This window comes from Punica granatum, chromosome 5 (genome assembly GCF_007655135.1).
Source record: "Punica granatum isolate Tunisia-2019 chromosome 5, ASM765513v2, whole genome shotgun sequence".
Taxonomy (NCBI): domain Eukaryota; kingdom Viridiplantae; phylum Streptophyta; class Magnoliopsida; order Myrtales; family Lythraceae; genus Punica; species Punica granatum.
The window spans coordinates 5,246,510-5,267,784 of NC_045131.1; the positions used below are offsets into that span (position 1 = coordinate 5,246,510).

The window sequence follows — 21,275 nt, forward strand, 5'->3', positions numbered from 1 at the left end:
AAGGGTTAATCTCTTAGTATGGATCTTTTCAATTCACAAGACTCGAACGTGAGACCCTGATTAATAGAAATAAACGTCGATCCACTTGAACCTACCCACGTTGGTCCGATATGGACATTTATGTGTTGGTAATCAAACAAGAAGAAAAAGACGACACACAAATCTGTAGTTGTATCTAGATTTTTCCAAGGGGCTGGAGCCAGCTATATATGCATGTCTTATCATGAAGATATTGGCCCAGTTGAGTTTTCTAATCGATAATTAGAAATCTGCTGTTCATCGGTGGAGGAAGGAAAATTGGAATAGATGAGTGGATATTGTGCCAACCCAGTGTCCGATCCATCCCATTAAGTGTCGACAATTAATTAAATCAATTCAATTTAAGTTTTGTCCAATCAGTTTTCAATCCTTGACATTTGAACTCCTCAAATTCTCTTGTCCGAGGACTCCATTTGGATTCAATTCATGGAGGAAGATGCCGTCTTCTCTAAAAGTCTTATACAAAATACATACATTTATATATATATTGATGTATGTATATACATAAGCATCCAAACGTGCCCCCCTCTCTCTAATTAATAAACTGAGTTTACACATATACAGTGTTACTGTCAAATTGGATAATTTCGTGTTCCGTTTCGATCAAGTTTGGATTTCAATAGATTTCTCTTCTTTGAAATATCAGTCTTTATTGGCGATCAGTTCAGGACGCGATATCATCGACACATGTTAAACGATGATATTTGATAACATGATCTCCTGGTAGACATATAACCATTCTCCAGATGTCTGAGAAGTAAGCAAGTATTCCAAAACTGATGAATCTGCACTTCGATTAGCCTGAGTACGTATTCCGTATTCTGTCATGTATTGCTTAATTAAACCTTCTGTATTAGGAACATATATACGTGTTGTCAACTTACATATAAATGGCATTTCTTTTATGGTTATATAAATGATTTTCTTTAATCTTTCAAAAATGATATATAATATAGGGTTTAACATAGTGACGCACCTCTTGCCCGGTGATCAAGAGGTTTCAGGTTCGATACTCAATGAGACTACTCATACCCCTTTATTAGATATTCATGATTTCTATTTCAATGTACTAAACCTATGTGCCTCCATTGTAATCGAAAAATGATATATGATACATCTTCATTGCGCGTGGGTCCTGTTGGTTGTTACGAATTCGGGCAACAGATTTCTAAAATGTCATACAATTGAAAACCAAAAAGAGAAAAAAAAAATCATTCAAGTGGTTTAATACTTGTTCCGCTTTAATATTCGGGTTCGAATCTTATAAATACAGAAAAATCATGTTGGAAGTACTTTATTCCTCGGGGACTAACTCGCACTCGATCTTGGATTAGACAGGCTCATTGACTTCCGAATATAAATTAGTGCACATTAAAAAAAAAGAAGGGAAAATAAGGAAAGAAAGATGAATTATGGAAAAAAAAATTGATTTTCTAAAAATTCTAGAGATCCTCCTCCATTCCATGACCAAGTCCTCCTGTTTCCCACCTAGAGCCACTCACAAGAACACAGAAGTATTCAACCATAACTAAATAAATAAACAAATAAAATAGCCCCAAAAAAACTGGCAATTTAATTAGCTTCAACAAATTAGAGGCCAAGTTGCCCATATAATCCATAATTAAAACATATCAAAAATTGAATAAAAAACAAAAAGGAATGATTGTTCAAATTTTCGACCATTTTAATAATTTTATCCGGCCTCCATCATGTCTTCTCCTTCTTCTTCTTCCTAACCGAAAGAGAGAGAGGGGGAAAAGAGACATGGAGAACAATTGAACAGCTGGGACGTGTTCTTTGGCATATACACATTCAACTCATTCTTCCCTTTCTCAATTAAATCTCATTAACCATCTTCCCTTTTGAGGTTCCTGCATACTTTTTTTTTCTGTAGAAATGTTCATGCGACACTTCAATTGCCCTTGATCCGACATGTTCTTCTTCGTAAATATTCCTCCATGATAACGGCCGCCTTATCGAGCTTCTTGATCTCATTTCATACGTCAAGAGGGCACGTGGGAGAGTTGTGAAGATGGGGCGAGAAACTGTTTCTGACAAACCGTCAGGATGCGGCTTATTCCATGCGGTTTTTGGGAAACGCACGATCTGGCCGAGGAGGACGACCTCGATGGTTGACCTGTCAGCACCGCCAATGACGGCCCAGAATGTTGTCAGGTCTCCCAGCACCCCGAATTCAAGGCGGCGGCAAGGTGGCTCTGATGAGGCAGCATTCCTCAATGGAGTCCATAACAAAGGGTCGGATTGTCCTCCTAAACCAAATCCTAGAACTTCAACGGGAACTAACCAACGGAAGAATCAGGGCGCGCACCATCAAAAGCAAATAGGCCCGAGCAGGGTCTCCGATGAAGCGGCTGCCCCTACTAGGGACGTTCCAGTACCGAGCGGCCAAAGTTCTGTTGTCGGGAAAGACCGAAAGGTTCCAAAGGGAGCCATTGGAATATCAGGCGAGCTCGAGAGCATGATCGCCGACCATCAGAAATCGAGAGGGAGAGCCAATCTTGTTAGGGCTTCATCGAGCAATGTTATGCTAATCGGGAATTTGGGCAACTTAAGGCAACAAGGAACAGGCAACAATAATATTCCTAGAGGGGAGCATAGCCCCAACGTCAATGGCAGCAAGTACGCAAATTATAATGGGATTGGCAATATAGTGAAGAAACCGGCATTGAATAATCACGAGCCATCATCAAAGCCGAATGGAGGAGCAAAGCTTGCGGCTTCTATGTGCCGCGCCTTGTCCACAAGAATGGATCCCGAGCAACTGAAGATCATGGGCAACGAGGACTACAAGAACGGGAGATTCGCCGAAGCTCTGGCTTTATATGATGCGGCAATCTCAATCGATCCAGACAAGGCTTCGTACAGGAGTAACAAGAGCGCAGCCTTGACAGCCCTTGGCCGGCTCCTGGAGGCGGTTTTTGAGTGCAGGGAAGCCATTCAGATCGAACCTCGCTATCATAGAGCTCACAACCGTCTTGGGACCTTATATTTGAGGTAAACACATCATTTTTAACTCAAAGCCACCTAGCTAGAGATCATTGTCGTTAGGGGGGGTCAGTCAGGCGAATATTTTGAGCCTTGAGAATACGTACAGCTCGTCGACCATATTTAGCACATCATATGTATTAGCGTTGGACCTAAAGTGCATATCTCGAATCCTAGTGGTGCAACTTATCATGCCATTAAACTTATCAAGTCTCGATCATTGCAATATTGCCTAAGAGGCTTCCCACTTGTTTGATATACCGTAGATTGGGGGAAGCAGAGAAGGCGATCTACCACTACAAACAAGCTGGGCCCGAAGCAGATCCAGAAGACATTTCCAAAGCCAGAACTCTTCAGACTCATCTCAGCAAATGCACCGAGGCTCGAAAGCTCAGGGACTTGCACACTGTGATCAAAGCAAGTGAACTTGCTATCACTGCCGGCGCAGATTCAGCTCCACAGGTATAAATATTCAGCTAGCATTAGATCTTGCTGTTTTAAGTTTCGGTTAACATGATCTTGGGTTCGATATGTCCGAACTACATGGACTTATACTGCTGTCTATTCAATAATAATTCCATATATATATATGTATCAAAACTTTCATGAAAAGGTGTTTTATGCTTTTGTTCGTACATGGAAAAATGTAGATGTATGCATTGCAAGCCGAGGCCTTGTTGAAGCTTCACAGGCACCAAGATGCAGACGAAGCGCTCGGGAAAAGTCCAAAGTTTGATGTCGCTGAGTGCACAAAGTTCTTCGGCCCCATCGGGAACGCGAATCTGCTGGTGGTACGAGCTCAGGTGGACATGGCTATGGGCAGGTTAGCGAAGTCTTGACACACTGTTAATTGTTAATCCTTAATTAGCAATAAAGTTTAAAATGTTAAAAGATGTAAAGATTTGGTCGAGAAGATCAAAAGAGGAAAAGGGGGTAAATGATTTATAAAAGTAAGTCCATGATCAGGTAAAATCAAAGCATGTATTGGTGAACAACTCAAAAGTTTAATGGTGGTTAGACTAAGTAGAAAGGGGAATATAAAGAGATTTGAGTTTTCCAAATCCGACCCCTCCCAATCCACCAACCCCTACGTGTGGCCCAACAAAATATCATTGTTCTTGACTTAAAATACTTGTAGGGCCACCTCCAATTTCTTTTATAATAACTTACCCTTTATGTACTGTCGTACGATAATAATATGATCAGCTTATTGTATGTCAATGACCGTTTAATTCTTGGTCATTTTGAGAGTATATAGCATAGCTAGGTTCATTCTAGTTAGACATTGGATCGTCAGGGAAATACTTAGATGAATGTCACATAAATTTCAAATCGATGTAAATATCCTTTTCGGAAAAAAAATGAAAAATGAAACAATTTTTAAATCAGAAATAAATTTTAACTTTTTATAATTTTTTGGTGTGTAGCATAGATTTCAAATCTATGTGTCACTCATATAAGTATTTCTCGGATCGTCATGTTATGATCATCAACTGTAACGATGCAAGATCACCTAGTTTAAAATATTCATTGTATATTACTCATTCAGAAGTGAATGAGTAACAACTAATTAGAATGCTTATAAGTGGTAGTTTGTGAACCCACTGTGAACCAATTTTCTACTTTTAAACATTATAATTGGATGTTACACTGCTAAGTGGCTGAGTAATACTCACCGAATATTTGCTCGGAAACATTATTCACTTGTAAGTCATGTTATAGATGCATATCACTTGTATCTTGTACATAACGACACTCCTAAAAAACGGCGGGCAGATTTGAGGAAGCTTTAGAGGCAGCACAACGAGCGGTTCGGCTTGATCCGAACAACAAGGAAGCGAGCACGGTGGCAAAATGGGCTCGAGCAGTGGCGGTGGCTCGGTCCAGAGGGAACGAGCTGTTCAAGGCACTGAGATTTAGCGAGGCCTGCGTAGCCTATGGAGAGGGGCTTGAGCATGATCCATATAATTCGGTCCTGCTTTGCAACCGAGCGGCTTGCCGAGTCAAGCTGAGCCAGTACGAGAAGGCAGTTGAGGATTGTACCGTGGCATTGAATTTGCGGCCGGCTTATAGCAAGGCTCGATTGAGAAGAGGCGATTGCTATGCTAAAGTGAGTAAATACAAATTAATGTGCTTTCTTCCTCTTCCTGATGATATACGAATCACATAGCCTATAATCCAGAGAAACTACGTATCTTCTATATTTACATCTACAATGCGACATTATATTCGATGTGCAGTTGGAGAAATGGGAAGCCTCGATAAGAGATTACGAGATGTTGATGAGTGAGACACCGGAAGATGAAGAGATACAGCAAGCACTCTCAAAGGTCCAGGCTCAGCTTCATCAACAGCAGCAGCAGAGCAACTGGACACCGTAGATCACCCGGTTTTTACCTCTACTATCGCATTCTATCTATCGAGATTTATTAGGAAGATTTGATTTGTTTTGATTAATTAGGAAGGGATTTGGTGGTGGATTTTTCGGTGTGTGAAGAAGTTATATAGCCATATAGACAGTCGCAATTTTCTCTGTATATTATTTCATTGTTCTCCCCTACGTGTGATTTTGCTGCCAACGTGTGTTCCTTTCTTGAGGATCAATACCAGTGTTCAGGTGAATCCAAATGATTTTGTTTCTTCCTATCTTGAAACCTTAACGTCGGTGAATTATCGATCATGCCATTGTCACCTGAATGATGGCCAATCCATTAGAATTGGACATGATGATCAATAGCGAACACCAAATGTCCATAGGGTTCTGTCAACATTAAGATTGCCAGGACAAAAATAATTAAGACAGCAAGGACAAACTGGAAGGTGGATATGAAATTTCCAATGAGAAAGGAAAACAGATCGGATGAGTTTACGAAGAATTATGAGGCACTAGTAAGCATAGATGAAATTTCGGAGACCTCATATGCGGAGACACGTACTGAGAACGAAATTATTCGGTATAAAACGTCACCATCGGCATCCAGGAATGTCGAAATGTCTACAATAGATAGCATTATGAGTGATACATCCGATCCGATCCTGCATTACAGAATGATACTCGGAACACACCTCACGGTACAAACACACACAACCAGTGCCTCTCCACAATCACACAACATAAATTACGCCGGAACGCTCAGTCACTCTGCAGCAGATCCCGAACCGGGCCCAACCTTAGCCCGGCTCGCTCCCTTCCCAACACCGCCATCTGGGCAGTAGTTCCTGATCGCAGTGAGCTCGTAAGGGGACGTGTCACGGGCCAGCCACTGCTCGACTGTGAACTGCTGCTGTGAGCACGGAACGTGGGGGCGCGTGGACGTGACCTCAACGTAATTGCAGTACCACCCGTGGTGCGGGCCAGACCCGTCTGAGGTCAGGTTCATGGCGCAGATTGGCGCGGGGAGGCATGGGCCCCGCCCGCTGAAGATATCCAGGTTCCCCCTCTCGAAGTAGTTGTGGCCCGGGGGCATCAGCCCGCCCCAGGCCTCGAGGTTCCTCACGCCGATGCCCTCCCCGTACGCATCGTAGAGCCGAAGGCTGACGATGGAGTCAGTCCCGCCCTTGATGATCGAGCCGGTCCTGACGTAGACCGTGTACACGCACTCGGTATCATCCTGCAATATTAATCACATAAAGGATATATCTACATTCAAACAGATCGAACATAATAGAATGGAAGGGCATGGGATGAAATGACATCTGTGATGGCGTTTACGTACCGATTGGGCGAAGATGGAGAAGCGGAGGAGGAGGAGGAGGAGGAGGAGGAGGAAGGAGGAGGAGAGCAGGAGATCTTTGAGGAATTTCATCGCCACTTGTGGTCTCTGGACCGAGCGAGGGACAGTTGTGTGAAGCCATTTGCTTGTTCTGTATCTTAAATAGACCCCAAAAAAAAAAAAAATCATTCCTCTGTATTTTATTTTGTCCAGGGTCTGATATTAATTAAAATCGGACGCTAATAGTCACATGGTATTAGGTGGGGCAAAAACTTTTCTATTGTGTCCGTACAGATCAGATCAAGCAGATATTTTTGAATTTTTGGCTGTTAGTCCATGAATGCTTTGGACATATTATCTTTATTAGCAGTTATTAATTATTATGAAAATAGGTGATATTGTCACGATGATTTGTCCAAATTTTTTTTGCATATAGACTTAATTAATAAAACCAAATAATATCGAAAATATTCCAATGCATTATACAAAATTGAGCAAAATTATGTTGTTCTGTGACAATAAGCAAGGACAAAATTAACTTGGGTTTTCGATAAAATTAACCAATTTCTAGAGTATAATGAATCTTCAATCATATTCGTTCCTCACTTAAAAGCCAATACCGGTTGTTTCCTTGATACAGAAATAGCCAAAACATTGGCTATTCGATGTCAAAGCTCTAGTACTTATCATCATCATCATCTTTTATCTATCTATCCATCTACTTATTTATGTATTTATTTATTTATTTGTCGTTCTTTTATCTTTGTTTCTTTTTTTTTTTTGCCAGGAGGAGATGCATATTCTAGTAGAGAAAGAGAAAGATGCCGACAGGATACTGTGTTTCTTTTTAAAGTGAGTGGTATGAACATCATCTGAAATTTTGCAAATAATAAGTTCAGGAGAACATGGTGTAGATAAAAAAATGAAAATGCTCGCAATTATATTAGCAACGAAGTAAATGTTCATTTTTGAATCTACACAAAAGTGAAAAAAAATTGTGAAAATAAAAAATAAATGAAATATTAGAAGTGAGAAAAAAAATACCTCACCGCAACCTAAAATTTGAAAAAATATCGAATATATCATAATTTGTACATCGGTATTTTTATATAAAATTATTTAATTTTTGAAAATAATTAGTATGATTATAATGACCGAATCATTTGGCCCGACGGGTTGGCCGGATCACTTATCACCTTACTTTGGGTTGGATCTCAAAATACCCCCTTATTTGGATCGGATCTCAAATACTAAAAAAAAAAAAGAAAGAAATTTTTTAAAGAAGAAAATTTGTTTTATACTAAGAAGTCATCGTATTTAAGCATTTAGGATTCATTGCATAAAATTATTATAGAAGAAATGAAAGTAGGTCCATCCTGCTCATGGAGTAGGGTGGGTTTTCCCACCCGAGGGAACCCACTCTGCTCTTTTTTTTTAGTTACATTTTCAATATTATTCAATTCATAATTTAATTATGTAATTTTTTTTCCGTGTGATCACTTGGAATTTGAAAGTTCAACAAGCCGATTAATCTATGTTTGGAATAAGTTGCCCTAGTGTACCATATGATATTTAGAAATTTAACGAGTCAAATTAACTTATGTTTGTGCAATGTTAACCCACTAAATAATAAATCTTTTCCGATGGTGGATTTTCTTCGAATTCCACTCGGAATAGAACACTCACGATGGTGGAATTTCTTCTAAACCAGAGCAGACCCACCCCCTTTCTTTTAAATAAAAAACTATTTAAATATTTTTTAATTTTTAACTTAGCTATATAAGTCATTTTTAGTATTCGTCACTTGATATTCGGAAGTTCAATAGATATGACTAAATTATGTTATGGTGAGGTCGGCCTCCTAAAGATAAAGCTTTTTCAATCTTGGATTTTCTTTAAATATAAGATTCGTACCCGATATCTTACTTTAAATGAACAATTGCTAAATAATCTAAAATAAACCCATGTCAATAAAAGGTCTATTTTATCAATTTAAATAGTATTTTTTATTTGTGCATTAAAAGTGTCTTTATTTTTTGGTGAAACTTAAGATGACGCCAGTATGTTGATTTGGTTGATTCTCGACTTGGTATTAACTTCATTGTCACTACGAGATGCTTCGCACCTTCTTTTTTTAATTATTTAAATATTTTTATAATTTCCAAAAAATTTTAAAATATCCCATTATTTCAATTTACAATTTATTTTTTAAATTTCTCATTTTTTCCAATATCTTTTTTACATACTCTTGATATAGTGATAATTTATGATATAGAATCGCAAATGAAATGTCATATATATATATATATATCAAACATAGAGACGATATCGCATTAAAAAATTAGATATTTCGTGATATTTAATATTCTTTTACATGATACACTTATGACATATATATAATTTAATGTGTTTAAAATAGATTATAACATTCGCAGTAATAATTCGCATATCCACCCTTCGGTATCACGCGGTGCTCTCACTAGTATTCATTCGTGAACGTACATCTGTGCTTAAGAAATAGAACATATAAACAATAAGTTAAGCATGCAGCTCTGCCCCTCCCGTCAAGTACGAATAATTAAGAACTCGATATTTGCTAAGATTAGATTTCGAGTAGGCTGTATCACTTCTATTTATTGATTGATCGTATTCACAGAAAAAAGTACAATAAAATAAAGAAACAGAAGTACGTATTGCCAACCCAGTCATTTAATGGGTTAGCCGACTAGTCATTAATATGAAAAAGATTGCCCGCAAATGTGAGTTCATATTTTCCTCGTACCAAGGTCCATGGCCGCGGTATGGTCGACTTTGACTTTTAGGAGATTCGAGCCCCAGTCAACGGTATGTAATTGGGCCGACAGTTGCTTTAACGGGCTGAACTTCAACGAATTTTAACGGTAAACCAACTACTGGAAAGAATGTCCGGGTAATGGGCCAAGAAGGGGAAGAAAGGCCCAATAGGTAAAAGAACTTTATAGCTAACGGCCCAAACTCCTAATCTCATCACTCATGTCATTTTCCCTAATGACAATCGAAAGTTTTGAGGTTTTGGGCTTTGTTACAAGGAAGTCAAAATATATATTCTCAAAATCTCATGTCTATTTTCTTCTTCCGCTTTTACTTATTCTTTTTTCTTTTTTCGGGTTACAAGAGAGACCTATAGACCTAATATAATAAATTAAAAATTCTAATATTTTAATAAAGGGGTACGAGTAGTCCCACAACGAGTATTGAATTTGGTATCTCTTGATTCTCAGCGAAAACGTGCGCCACTATTCTGTATCCTCTTTGATTTTCGTACTTACTCTTTTTTTTTCCTTTAATTAATAGTGTAAAGCTCCAAAAAGATCCCGTTTGCCTACACGATAAATTGTGTCCACACGACCTTAACCTAAAGGGAGTGGGCAAGTTTCTCTCGTTCGTGAAATAGGATTTGTATGCACGGCGTTAGCCCTACCGGAAGTGCTTCATAAATCCAGTCTCCTGATCATTTGTTCAATGTTAGCCACTTGCACATCAAACTGATTAAAAAAGTTCATGGAATTTTCCCTGCCGAGGGGGTATTGCAAGTGAATGTTGGAATGAAAGCGAGAAAGCTTTTCAAAAGGATATTTTAAAACATCTCCCATTAAAGAAAAAAAGGTTAACCTAACAATTAAAAAGAAAAAAAGAAAAAACAACAAACCACTCATTGGGTTAACTTTCAATTTGCTTTTGAGGAAGAAGAGTACAGCTTTTGCAATAATGAAAGGTAAGTAAAATCAAAGGGCCCTCACTTTCTTTTCCCGCCCCCACACATCCATAATAATAATTAGCACATGAAGTGCTGCCTTTAATTGCTTTGTTCGCACATATTGCTTTTGTGAGTAAAAAACATTGATTTGACCATTTTAATTAATTAATTTGTGATTTTTTCTTCAACTATATATAGGTACATATGTAGTTGTATTGGATGACTCCTTTGTTGTATAATATATGTTCCTTCTTAGAGTTGGACATACATATATAGATGTTTACACAAGAATAGTAATGCTTTCACTCCTTTGTTCATGCATGCACTACTATACACACACACACACACACACTTACCTTAATTAGCTTAAAGTAATGTTCCCAAAAATGCCTCATTTCTGTCATTCGATGCATAAATGGTAAATGTACATTGAACACGCCAAATTTGAATGGGGTCATGACCTAGCTAGCTTGTTCACAACTTCTCTTCTCCTTATGATTCCCAATGCTTTATGCGCCCTGCCAACGACCCCCACCTATTTTTAAAACGAACTACTCAAAAAATAATTTGAACTATGTAATTAATTATCTTTTAAATAAAAACTACTTCGTATGAATCTTCATGGTCCATAACGACTCACATTTAATCACTTGCTCAAGAATACATACAACACCCAAGAGATAGTCTGGCAAATCTCCAGATGCATCTATGTATATATATTGGAATACGTATATAATATGTATAAATGTGTAATTTTCATTGGTTTTGTTTTAATATTATATATGGTTGGCAGAGACCTCAAAAAGGAATATAGGTGGAAAGTCACTTTTGTTTTTTGGACGAATGTCAGTATCGCTAAATATTCAATGAATACTTTGAATGAATAAAAATTAATCAAAATATTTGTAAGTAAAAATTTATAAGCATGTTGTGGGGTTAATTTTTTACTTTAAATATCATGATTGGATATTATACATTTAAGTGGATAAATAATATTTATCCGATATTTACTCCAAACACGCCCCTTGACTCTCGGTCATCCAACTGCTCATCTCTTTTTTGTCCATATAATCTATTGCGCATGTAATTATGTTCGGCCTAATTTCTTTCGTAAATACAAACAAATCAATGCATAGAATGATTCCCTAGTCCGATGAGAATCAAATATATAGACAGCGAATTCTGACTACGAGATCGAAGATTGAATCTTGGTGAAACAAATATATATCAGTCTTACACGAACTCTTAATTAATAGCGACACGTATGTAGATATAACTGATTCGATTACCTAAGCCACGATTATATATTCTGTTCTCTTTTATTAATTCTCTTCAGTAATATTCCATGACTTTTGAGAAGCATTTGTCACATCTACTGAAGTGAAAACCCCCGATGTCCAATCTCTCTGCATTTTCTCCCACGCAAATGGTGAAAAGGGCAAATGAATGGGAACAAAAGAGAAAATTATTACTACTACTAGTGCTACTGCTAGAAAATAATGGTCGTTTAGACTTGAGACAATTACTCTTTTTTGGGTGAATGACTTATATATTAAATATATATTTAAAATTCACCCAATATATATATATATATATAATATGTATATATATTTGTGCGCAACCCAATTATTTGAGCCATTCTCCACCCATTAATCCCTTCCGAACTTCCATGCGAAATTTTAATAGGTTTGTCAGAGGGTTTCTGACAAAGATGGTCCAAAAAATATGACCATCCATTGGAGCCAATCTATGTAAGTGTATATTATATAATACATATTCATCTCTTGCCCGAAGCTAAGGAAAATAAAACCGCGACATATATACATATACATAATTCATTTCATTAATCTGCTCCCCATAACAATGGCACATTCTGGTCACATGGTGGTACCATGTGACCTGGTGTTTCAGCACCAAATCCACCAATCGTCGACCCCATCGATGATCGATCCCCTTCCCCAATTTAAAACAACCGCACCCCCATTATTAATGGCTGCTAGCTAACACTATATTCTATACCTTTTCGAGGCTCATAAGAGATTGCGAGCTTACATACACACATACATGTATTATTAATGGCTGCATATGTGCATGTATATGTATTATTGGAGTATTATAATGGATGGGAAGCCTGTGGAGTGGCTCGACCCTCGATGCTGGGACCGGTCCAGCACACGTGTTGGAAATCGGCAGTCTCCGGTCACAGCTTGACGACACGTTTGCCACAGGGGACCATTTTTATTTACCCCTTCAAAGCAACATGCATGAAGAAGATCTGACATTAGCCAATGCAGCCGCTGCTAAAGGTCCTCTCTCTCTCTCTCTCTCTCTCTCTCTCTCGTCCCGATTCCATAAATATGCATCTATCTATCTAACTCTTTATTACATATACGCATATATTCCTTGATCATATTATATATTACATATACATGTATGTAGGGTTACATGAATGTTCCAATATAAAGAGATCCTCAATGTCATTGTCGTGCTCCAGCAGCAGGCCATAATGCGCGTTATTCCATTCTAGATGCAGCAACATTAATTTATGTTCTTTATTAATTATTCACTATTGGACCGAATTAACGACCTCTACTCTACGCTAAAAGACCAACATCATAAGATCCTGCAATTGAAACTATCGAACGGTCATGATATACACATCTACATCAGCGCCCAGCCCACGATCGAGATGTACAATATATAGATCATAATGATCGTAAGGTTGACGCTTATGAATTATCATGGCGGCGGCTCCTTTTAATTAAGTCAGAAGGTGATGACTCATATTTGAAACTATTCCTTAACTGCGACAACCATATGTCAATGCTTTCCATACATGTGGGTTGTTGGACAGGTTAATCATGATCAATCGTACACAACGACAAGTCTTCGTGCAACATATGGAGAATCAACTAAAAGTTTCCTATGCGAGAAATATATATCATGCTAATGGTGGTAACTTCTTCATCAACTATACATCATGTCAGCTGATGATGAATGCATATATATTATACATCTATGAATGCTTGAAAATATTTTATCGGCAGGACATGCTCATTTAATGCATGTAAATGCTAAGGTTGGGGTTGGTGGGAGCAAAGGGGGACTCAATGTGCAAACATATATAATATGTAATAGCGTGCATTGATTATATAATTAAGATTAACTACGGGGAGTCTATATATATGTCTATGTCTATGGAATATAATATATGAGCAATTTCACATACCTACATGAGATCTATAATAAGTAAAAATCTTTTTCAACATTCATGGAAAGAGTAGTAAAAGCAAAGTGGCAGTGCGAGTGTGCCGATTTCTTGTTTCTCTATCATCCTTTTAGGGTTCAATAATTGAAGGGGGTTTAGGGAAAAGAGAGGGGGGTTTGGCTTAGTTTATTTCAGTTATGGCACCAATGATGGGTACGTCCCCAGTGGACTCCATCTTTCCACGTCCCCCTAAAGAAGTTCGAGGTTGTCAAAACTTGGAGCCATGTTCCTTACCGAAAAAACTTGGAGCCATGTTATTGTACATATTCATAAAATTCCATGTATGTGTCACCTTTATTTTTCCTAGATTTATTTGTGTGTGTGTCTGCCTTTATTCATTTTCTTCTACAATTCACATCAAAAACACCCTACTTTTAAGTGGATTCCAACTCCTCAATTCACCCATAGATTCTTCCTCCCCCCCCCCCCCCCCCCCCCCCCCTCTCTCTCTCTCTCTCTCTCTCTCTCTCTGTGTCTCTCTCTCTCTGTCCCTTGCTCGGTGGTGGGTTTCCCTTTCAAAAACCTAACCGGAAAGGTCACATATCCCCTCTAATTCTCTGAGTCCTCTCACCAAAGTTTTTTTTTTTTTAAGAGAGAAAAGTAGAAAGATACACACAAATACAAGAAAAGGAAAGGAAAAAAGAAAAAGAAAAAAAGAGAGAGAACACACAAGTAATGGTTGCCCGGCCCCCCGCAATACTACGCGGTATCAATGCATCGATGTGAAACTCAACTGTCGGAAACGAACAACTGGTTGAAGTGGACATGCAACATCCCAATGTATATGTTATGTCATTATATCAAGGCATTGACGAGAACTCAATTGTCAAAAATGAACACGGACCCGTTGAAGTAGACAAGCAACATCCAATATGGTCTGTTTCGCTATTGACATGTCGACATGAACTTAACTGCTAGAAACGAACACCCAGTCAAAGTAGACAGGCAACACTCAATAAGATATGTTGCGCTATCAATGCGTTGATGTGAACTCAACTGTCAAAAACGACCATTCAGTTGAAATAGACAAGCAACATCATGTATGATATGTTGCGCTATCAACGCGTCGTCCATATGAACTCAACCGTTGGAAACCAACACCCGACTAGAGTGGACGTGCAATATGTAATATGGCATGTCATGATATTATCTTGTCATAGATATTTCCGCATGGCAATTGATATTTGATGAAGATTTGAGGCTCAAGATTTTGTTCCTCTTTTCTACCAATTTGTTATTGCTCGAACTAATAAGAAATTGTATAATATGTGGATTTGAAAGATTCCATCTTATTTTTATGAGGTAGGGAACCTTCAAATCTAGGCACCCAATGGGGAAGTTGGTTGGGATAGAAGCAATGCCTATGGTTCCATTGCTATAGGGGTCTAATGGGAGCTAGCTAGGTAGACTTAAAGACCCCCCATACCCAATAGTTTCCCTAGGCTATGCTTCCTCTTTGTTTGCATTGGGGTTTGCCTTCCAAGAATCAAAGCTCATTATTGCTTCCACACCCATCCAATAGTTGGTCTTGTTTCATATATCAAGAACATCCTCGCATCTTTCTTGGCCGTGCATAGACAATAAATATCCAGTCAAACTTATACACACACATATGACTAATTATTTGTGTGTTAGCTTGAACAAATATTTATGTTCTTGGCCAAGCCCTTTATTTTTAAAATATTAGTGTTAATGTACGTCCAATTATGTGCCAACCCATTTCCAACATTTAACAAAAGGGGTAGCACTGAACTTTAACACTAAACAAATCTTCCCCTCTCCAATGTTTGATTTCTAATCCATTTGTCTCAGGAAAGGGTGAACATGGATCTGATGGTTTGCGTGAAAGGGGGCATGCCCCCATGAAACAAGAAATTTAGTTTAATCTCGAACATGGTACCTGAAATCATCCCTCGACGGCGATATGTATATATATATATATACATATATATATGAATATATCTTAAGATTATGTGACAACTTGCATGCGATTATTATAGTCCAATTGCGTATGCATGCTCCTGGGTCTAATTACGATCATGTACGAACAGGGTCCATTCAATTTTCAGGTAGTTTTACTGTCGTGCTGTCATCCCAGCAAGCCTTCAAATTGGCAGCTGGTGTGCCACTTTTCCTAGATTTGCAGAAAAAGAAAAAGGGCGGGGGGGGGGGGGGGGGGGGGGGGGGGGGGGGGGGTGGGGTGGTTCCCTGCAACAATTAGGAATCTTTTCGTATATATATTGCAGCAATTATTGATCTTTACTTGGAGAATTTGATCTATGGAGGAGATGGCTGGAATATATTTGAGAATCTAAATTGCAAGAATAATAGTAACATTAATTGATGACCTATAGAATGACGCATCTGGACCTGCATTACATTGCCAAAGCACCTATGGCTCACGCGCCGTATAGCTCAATGCAAAGCAAATCAGTCCTTCGAATCTCGAAAATACAAATGAATTCGTGCATTGTTGCAAAAGTAGAAACTACGGTCGGATCTTATCCTAGGTTAGGCTGTCTCAGTTTATCGATCATTGTTTCCAATACTTATTATTGTTGAACTCAATGGCTGCACTGTTAGTTAATCCTTATAAAGAATCATGACAATAAGGGGAAAAGGGATATCAGAGCTATTATTGATCCCTCTTTTTAAAGGATCACGGGCAACAAGCTATCCTTTTTACTAGATCCATGAGTTTTTTTTTTTTTCAAATTGGAAATTATTTCTTCTTTTTTAATAAGATCACGAATTATTAATTAATTCCATAAATGCAATAGCTTACCTTGAACCACGAGGTGAAATCCAAAAATTGGAATTTCCTTAAACAACATCCCATGATCATGGGGAGCTGGGAGATCAGTGGTTTCCCCAAAAAAACAGCCCATCTTTTCCTCACTAAATGAAATATCCATCTAATAACTTGCCCTTTTGACTCAGCAGCATTCATGACACACAGAGAGAGGAAGAGAGAGAAGGGATGGGATCTCTCTTAATGGCAATGGGGATGGGGACACTTCTCCCATTTTTACCTGAATCTCTTAAGTGCCCAATAATGGCTGCCTGCGATGAACTCGATTTGGACTCTAACTTTTCAAAAGATTCTTGCTTTGAATTTCTGTCCTGCTCTCATGGCTACCTTCAGTTATAATTAGTTGTGAACTTATTATAACGTGAAAGCAGTTTGTTTCCACTTCCATCTTTTGATAAGTGATTATCAAAATCGACAGGTAATAATGGTTCGGGATCCATTTTCGCGTCATTGCTTATGCATTTTCAAAATAAACTCGCCACTACAACAAGGAGGGAGTTATTATGCCAGGTTTCTGAATGGTAATTATAGACTAATATTTGCTAGTCCACATTTCCAGTGGGTTATATATATATATATATATATATATAATATTTAAATCACATCTATAATAAAATATGATCAATTATAGCTTTGTGTATTTAATGTTTAATTTTGTTTCCTGGAAGCGACTCACTAATTTCTTATTTTGATATCTGGTGTGAGAAAACACATGTATAAATATTAATTAGATTAGAAGATCCATGATCGATGTTTAGCGTATAATAGGGAAGATTAAATCAATCATTGAGAAAATAATCTCGCATACGGATATCTTAAACACGGCATAACAACAATTAGTATCGAATCACGACTTGTAATTACTATGATGACAGCCATCGATATTGGATCCAGGGGATGAAATCATGCTAGCTAGTGCATGGGTCACATACATGCAAAGGCATAAAAGCTTAAGACTTCTGTGTTCTGTATGGTCCATCCCCAACTTTCAAGATTCAACATTAATATGCAGGCAAGGGGCATAAGGCATCAAATGCCCCTTTTGCTCTCTGAGAGAGAGGAAGTTAGAAGTCATTTTGCATTTAGACAACTTAAGGAAAATTACAAAGCTTGTAGGCCATGTACATCAAGTTGATTAGAGAGATGCACAAGGCCTTAATTAGAATGCCAAAATAAAAGGAAAAAAGGGTTACATAATAAAAAATAAAAAAAGGGTTACATAATATGATTCCCCTTTCTCATTTTTTATTTACTATCTTGTTCATTTTCTCTTAAATTATGAACAAGACTTTTTTTACCACACCCTCATATCCATTGCCCTCCTATTCACAATTGATCTTGGATAGAGATTTTTCCTCAGTAGTAATGCTCTCTTCACTACTAGTAGTGATTTCTACATCCGAGTCCGTCCTCTATACGCTAGCTGCTTCCACTCTACCAAGCGCTGCAAAAAGTTCATGACCTGCACAATATATTCAGAACCAATGATCAGTCTCTGTTGCGGTCGATATTTGATACAGCGAAGTTTCCTGATCGAAGAGATATGGGACCAATTTGTTGAGCTAATGAATGTGTTTCACTCACCTCAGATGGTTCTTGCAAAGAATACGACGCGGTCGTGTCCTTCGGGAACTTAGAGACAAGAATTCCGAACCCTTGGCCTCTGTCTCTTAATATCTGATATTCGAAAAGCAATAGAAGAAAAGAAATCATTCCAAGCCTTTGCAAGAATCTCGAACTTTCTTGTGAAAAGCAAAGGAATTGCTCTCTTTTCTTTATTCTTTTTTGAATAAGCTAGGATTGGATACCTTGAACGCGTCCTCATCGGTCCGGTCGTCCCCGATGTACACTGGGAAAACATCGGTGCAGTTTGCATATCCTGCAGAAGAACAAAGTCCCATTAATACCAAGCTAGCTAAGCAATTTTGTAGATTGGATATTTTACTTATATAATAATATGCATATGTATTGCAATTAAAATTGGACTTACCCAGTGACTCCAACAAGAATTCAAGGGCCTTCCCCTTGTCCCACTTGATTGTGGGTCGGATCTCCAATACCTGCAGAGTTAAAACAATAGTGCTTTGAATCTCCGATTAATCTACCGGGAAAAAAAAAAAAAAAAAAACAACAACAACAACTACAGTGCTCTGAAACTGAGACATCTTTTACTCATGCCCACATAATTTAAATACTCACGTAACTTCCAAAAACTAAATCAATTCAATAAATTTCATATTAAAATGTAAAAATGTAGAGAAAAAAAAAGAAGAGGAAATTTATGGACTGACCTTTCTTCCTTGGGACAATCGAAGCCTAGGATAGTCCTTGAGCACAGACCTCACCTGCTGTGCCAGATCAGTCCATTTCTGCGTTTTATGTGTTTAAATTTATGCACCCGATCAGACCCTCGTATGCAAAATAAAACACCTAAAGGGTATTTCAATCTTTTTGTGCATCGACGATGCGTACCTTTTCCTCCACGCAACGGAAGTGAACCGAGACGCAGAACCTGTTGTTCTCCACCTTGGCGCCGGGGGTTGATTTTGTCTTCTCGACGAGTTCTTTATAGACCTCATCGATCATGGGGAGGAACTCGCTGGCTGGTTGGAAGAGGATTCCAGCCTGACCGCCCTGGAAAGAGGCAAGCGAAGGAAACACAAAGACACAGGGGATGAGATGGAATCAAGGAAATGGTGGTGGAACAATGATCGAACTGTAAAGCTGGTTGTCTTTCTAATGCACCAAAAAAAGAAGAGAGAGAGAGAGAGAGAGAGAGAGAGAGAGAGAGAGAGACAAAAGCAGGAAACGTTTTTTCGAGTACTCTTTTGTTTTCTGTCGATGAGATGAGATAAGATGAGAATGGCATTTTTCGCCGCACTTACTTTCTTGTATTTGGATCCTTTTGCTGGCCCTTTAATGTCCATCCCATGGCTTCCTGCGTAGTATAGCTCTGCTAGCTTTACAAAGCTATACACCTAAAAAAAAAACAAAGAAAGAAAGAAAACCAAGGAACAGCCCATTAATATTTATCCATTGGCAGTGGCAATTGGCAGGGAAGAAGGAACAGAACAAAGATTGGGAAGAGGGAACAAAGGTTTAAGGATGTTCCAAAAATGTACCTTGTCCCTGCATCTGCCACTCACTATGGCAGTGGGGAAACACCTTGCCAGCTTCTTCACGGTTGCCCTCATCTGGTAAAGACAAAAACGATTACCATCTCCATGGATAAGTATGATCTCCACAGATCAACAACACCAACCGAACAAGACAAGAGGAATGGTTGACATGAGGAGAAGAAGAGACACACCTTGTCAGACATGAAGGCCCTGTCGGGGTCGTCGACTATGGGCGACAGGGTGCCGTCGTAATCCAAGAACATCACTATCTGCTTCCCCTTCGATGCGTTGATGATCTGCTCGAACATCTCCAGGGCTGATGGGTGATGAACCTGTCCCCCAATGGAAAAGGAAAAGTCAGGACTATACTAGTTTGACTTGAATCAATTAGGAAGGTAAAGACCGTCTTTTTTTTTTCTTTCTTTTTTTGGGTGAGTGAATTGACTCACCATCCAAGAAGAATGGTCTTCGGTAAGAGAAGATGGAGTAGACTTGATGTGGGTCGGGGAGGAGGCTCTCATGGAATCGACCCACGAGTTGATCCTCTGGGCCCCATTGACCTCCAGGTTCTTGAGGAGCTTCTTCCTCGAGATGCTGATGTACCCGCCGGGGGCCGCCGGCGGCTTCTGCACGAAAACAGGGGAGTTCGAGACCGCCATCGATATAGTCATGTTGAAGCCCGTCTTGGTGTCGGAGACCGTCACATTCTGCTTCGTCATCTCTGCAGAAAGAAACAGCCACCGAACACGGTTACCTGATCAGTTCCGAACCTCAAACTACAATCTCGACTCTCCAGTCGATCAGTAATCAATTATTCGGTGATGTAAATTCTATACCTTAGAAGCTGTGTAGGTTATAATGCAACTCGAGCTCAGGAACGGAGTATGCTCTGTTTTCAGAGGAAAGAAAGGTGAAGTCTTTGATTTGGTTGTTCAATGGAAATAAAGCAAAACTCGAGCTTGAAGAGGAGAGCAGAGGGCAGAAGACAAGAAGTGATGAAGAAACGGAGCAGAGGAAGAGAGAGAGAGAAGGCAGAGCAGAGCGCTGAGCAGTGAGCAGAGATGTTTTAGAGAGAGAAACTGGGGAGTGGTGAGGATGGAGAAAGACGGAGCCATCGCATGGGAATTTATAGGATGGGAGGGGGCAGTAACGGACGAGAGATCGATGGCGAGCGCCATCTCAAGAACTCCCCGATGGTGGGGCCCCGAAAAAGATTGTGGGGGCCGGCTCGGTCCTATAAGCCCCTTGCCTGGGCCCCACGACCTCCCCACCCACTCAATGCAAAGGTGGGGCCCCCGCTCCTTTCCTTCCCGTCGTGGAGGTCAGTCCCCGCCGATTCCGCCGTCACCGTAACAGCCTGATAAGCTGAATCAACCGACGCTCCCCGTTTTCCTTCTTAGCGGCCAGCTACGTATTCTTCGATACAACACATCTTATCGAAAAGCCCAGTTAATTCATGTTCAAGTTTAATGGGTTCAGTAAGAAACAAAAAAAAAAATAATAATTATAAATTTCCTCTTATTTATAAATTTCGAAACCGAAACTTTTTTTTTGAAGGGAATCCACATTGTTCCCGTTATAA

At 39.0% G+C, this 21,275-nt stretch overlaps 3 protein-coding genes across 3 annotated transcripts; 1 reads left to right on the plus strand and 2 right to left on the minus strand.

The window, feature by feature from the left end:
* The first annotated feature begins 1,734 nt into the window (after positions 1 to 1,734).
* On the plus strand, positions 1,735 to 5,667 carry LOC116209237 (inactive TPR repeat-containing thioredoxin TTL3-like). Its single transcript, XM_031542826.1, has 5 exons — positions 1,735 to 3,054; positions 3,312 to 3,507; positions 3,696 to 3,868; positions 4,822 to 5,155; positions 5,286 to 5,667. The coding sequence occupies exons 1-5, from the start codon at positions 2,072 to 2,074 to the stop codon at positions 5,424 to 5,426; spliced, it is 1,827 nt and encodes a 608-aa protein (XP_031398686.1). The 5' UTR covers positions 1,735 to 2,071; the 3' UTR covers positions 5,427 to 5,667.
* A 243-nt stretch (positions 5,668 to 5,910) lies between these two features.
* Positions 5,911 to 6,923, minus strand: LOC116209238 (PLAT domain-containing protein 3-like). The gene is made up of 2 exons (XM_031542827.1): positions 6,762 to 6,923; positions 5,911 to 6,656 (listed from the first exon to the last, which is right to left on the minus strand). The coding sequence occupies exons 1-2, from the start codon at positions 6,849 to 6,851 to the stop codon at positions 6,183 to 6,185; spliced, it is 564 nt and encodes a 187-aa protein (XP_031398687.1). The 5' UTR covers positions 6,852 to 6,923; the 3' UTR covers positions 5,911 to 6,182.
* A 10,705-nt stretch (positions 6,924 to 17,628) lies between these two features.
* On the minus strand, positions 17,629 to 20,800 carry LOC116206686 (probable trehalose-phosphate phosphatase J). Its single transcript, XM_031539484.1, has 11 exons — positions 20,530 to 20,800; positions 20,143 to 20,414; positions 19,885 to 20,025; positions 19,697 to 19,768; positions 19,460 to 19,552; positions 19,047 to 19,208; positions 18,866 to 18,943; positions 18,565 to 18,634; positions 18,383 to 18,453; positions 18,159 to 18,251; positions 17,629 to 18,036 (listed from the first exon to the last, which is right to left on the minus strand). The coding sequence occupies exons 2-11, from the start codon at positions 20,410 to 20,412 to the stop codon at positions 17,968 to 17,970; spliced, it is 1,119 nt and encodes a 372-aa protein (XP_031395344.1). The 5' UTR covers positions 20,413 to 20,414; positions 20,530 to 20,800; the 3' UTR covers positions 17,629 to 17,967.
* Between the last annotated feature and the right edge of the window lie 475 nt (positions 20,801 to 21,275).

Coding starts and splice junctions, on each gene's coding strand:
- LOC116209237 (XM_031542826.1), top strand. CDS start 2,072: ATGGGGCGAGAAACTGTTTCTGACAAACCGTCAGGATGCGGCTTATTC. Junction 3,869..4,821: donor GTGGACATGGCTATGGGCAG/GTTAGCGAAGTC, acceptor AACGGCGGGCAG/ATTTGAGGAAGCTTTAGAGG. Junction 5,156..5,285: donor GAGGCGATTGCTATGCTAAA/GTGAGTAAATAC, acceptor TTCGATGTGCAG/TTGGAGAAATGGGAAGCCTC.
- LOC116209238 (XM_031542827.1), bottom strand. CDS start 6,851: ATGAAATTCCTCAAAGATCTCCTGCTCTCCTCCTCCTTCCTCCTCCTC. Junction 6,657..6,761: donor TCTCCATCTTCGCCCAATCG/GTACGTAAACGC, acceptor TTAATATTGCAG/GATGATACCGAGTGCGTGTA.
- LOC116206686 (XM_031539484.1), bottom strand. CDS start 20,412: ATGACGAAGCAGAATGTGACGGTCTCCGACACCAAGACGGGCTTCAAC. Junction 20,026..20,142: donor AAGACCATTCTTCTTGGATG/GTGAGTCAATTC, acceptor ATTGGGGGACAG/GTTCATCACCCATCAGCCCT. Junction 18,635..18,865: donor GATTGTCCCAAGGAAGAAAG/GTCAGTCCATAA, acceptor TTAACTCTGCAG/GTATTGGAGATCCGACCCAC.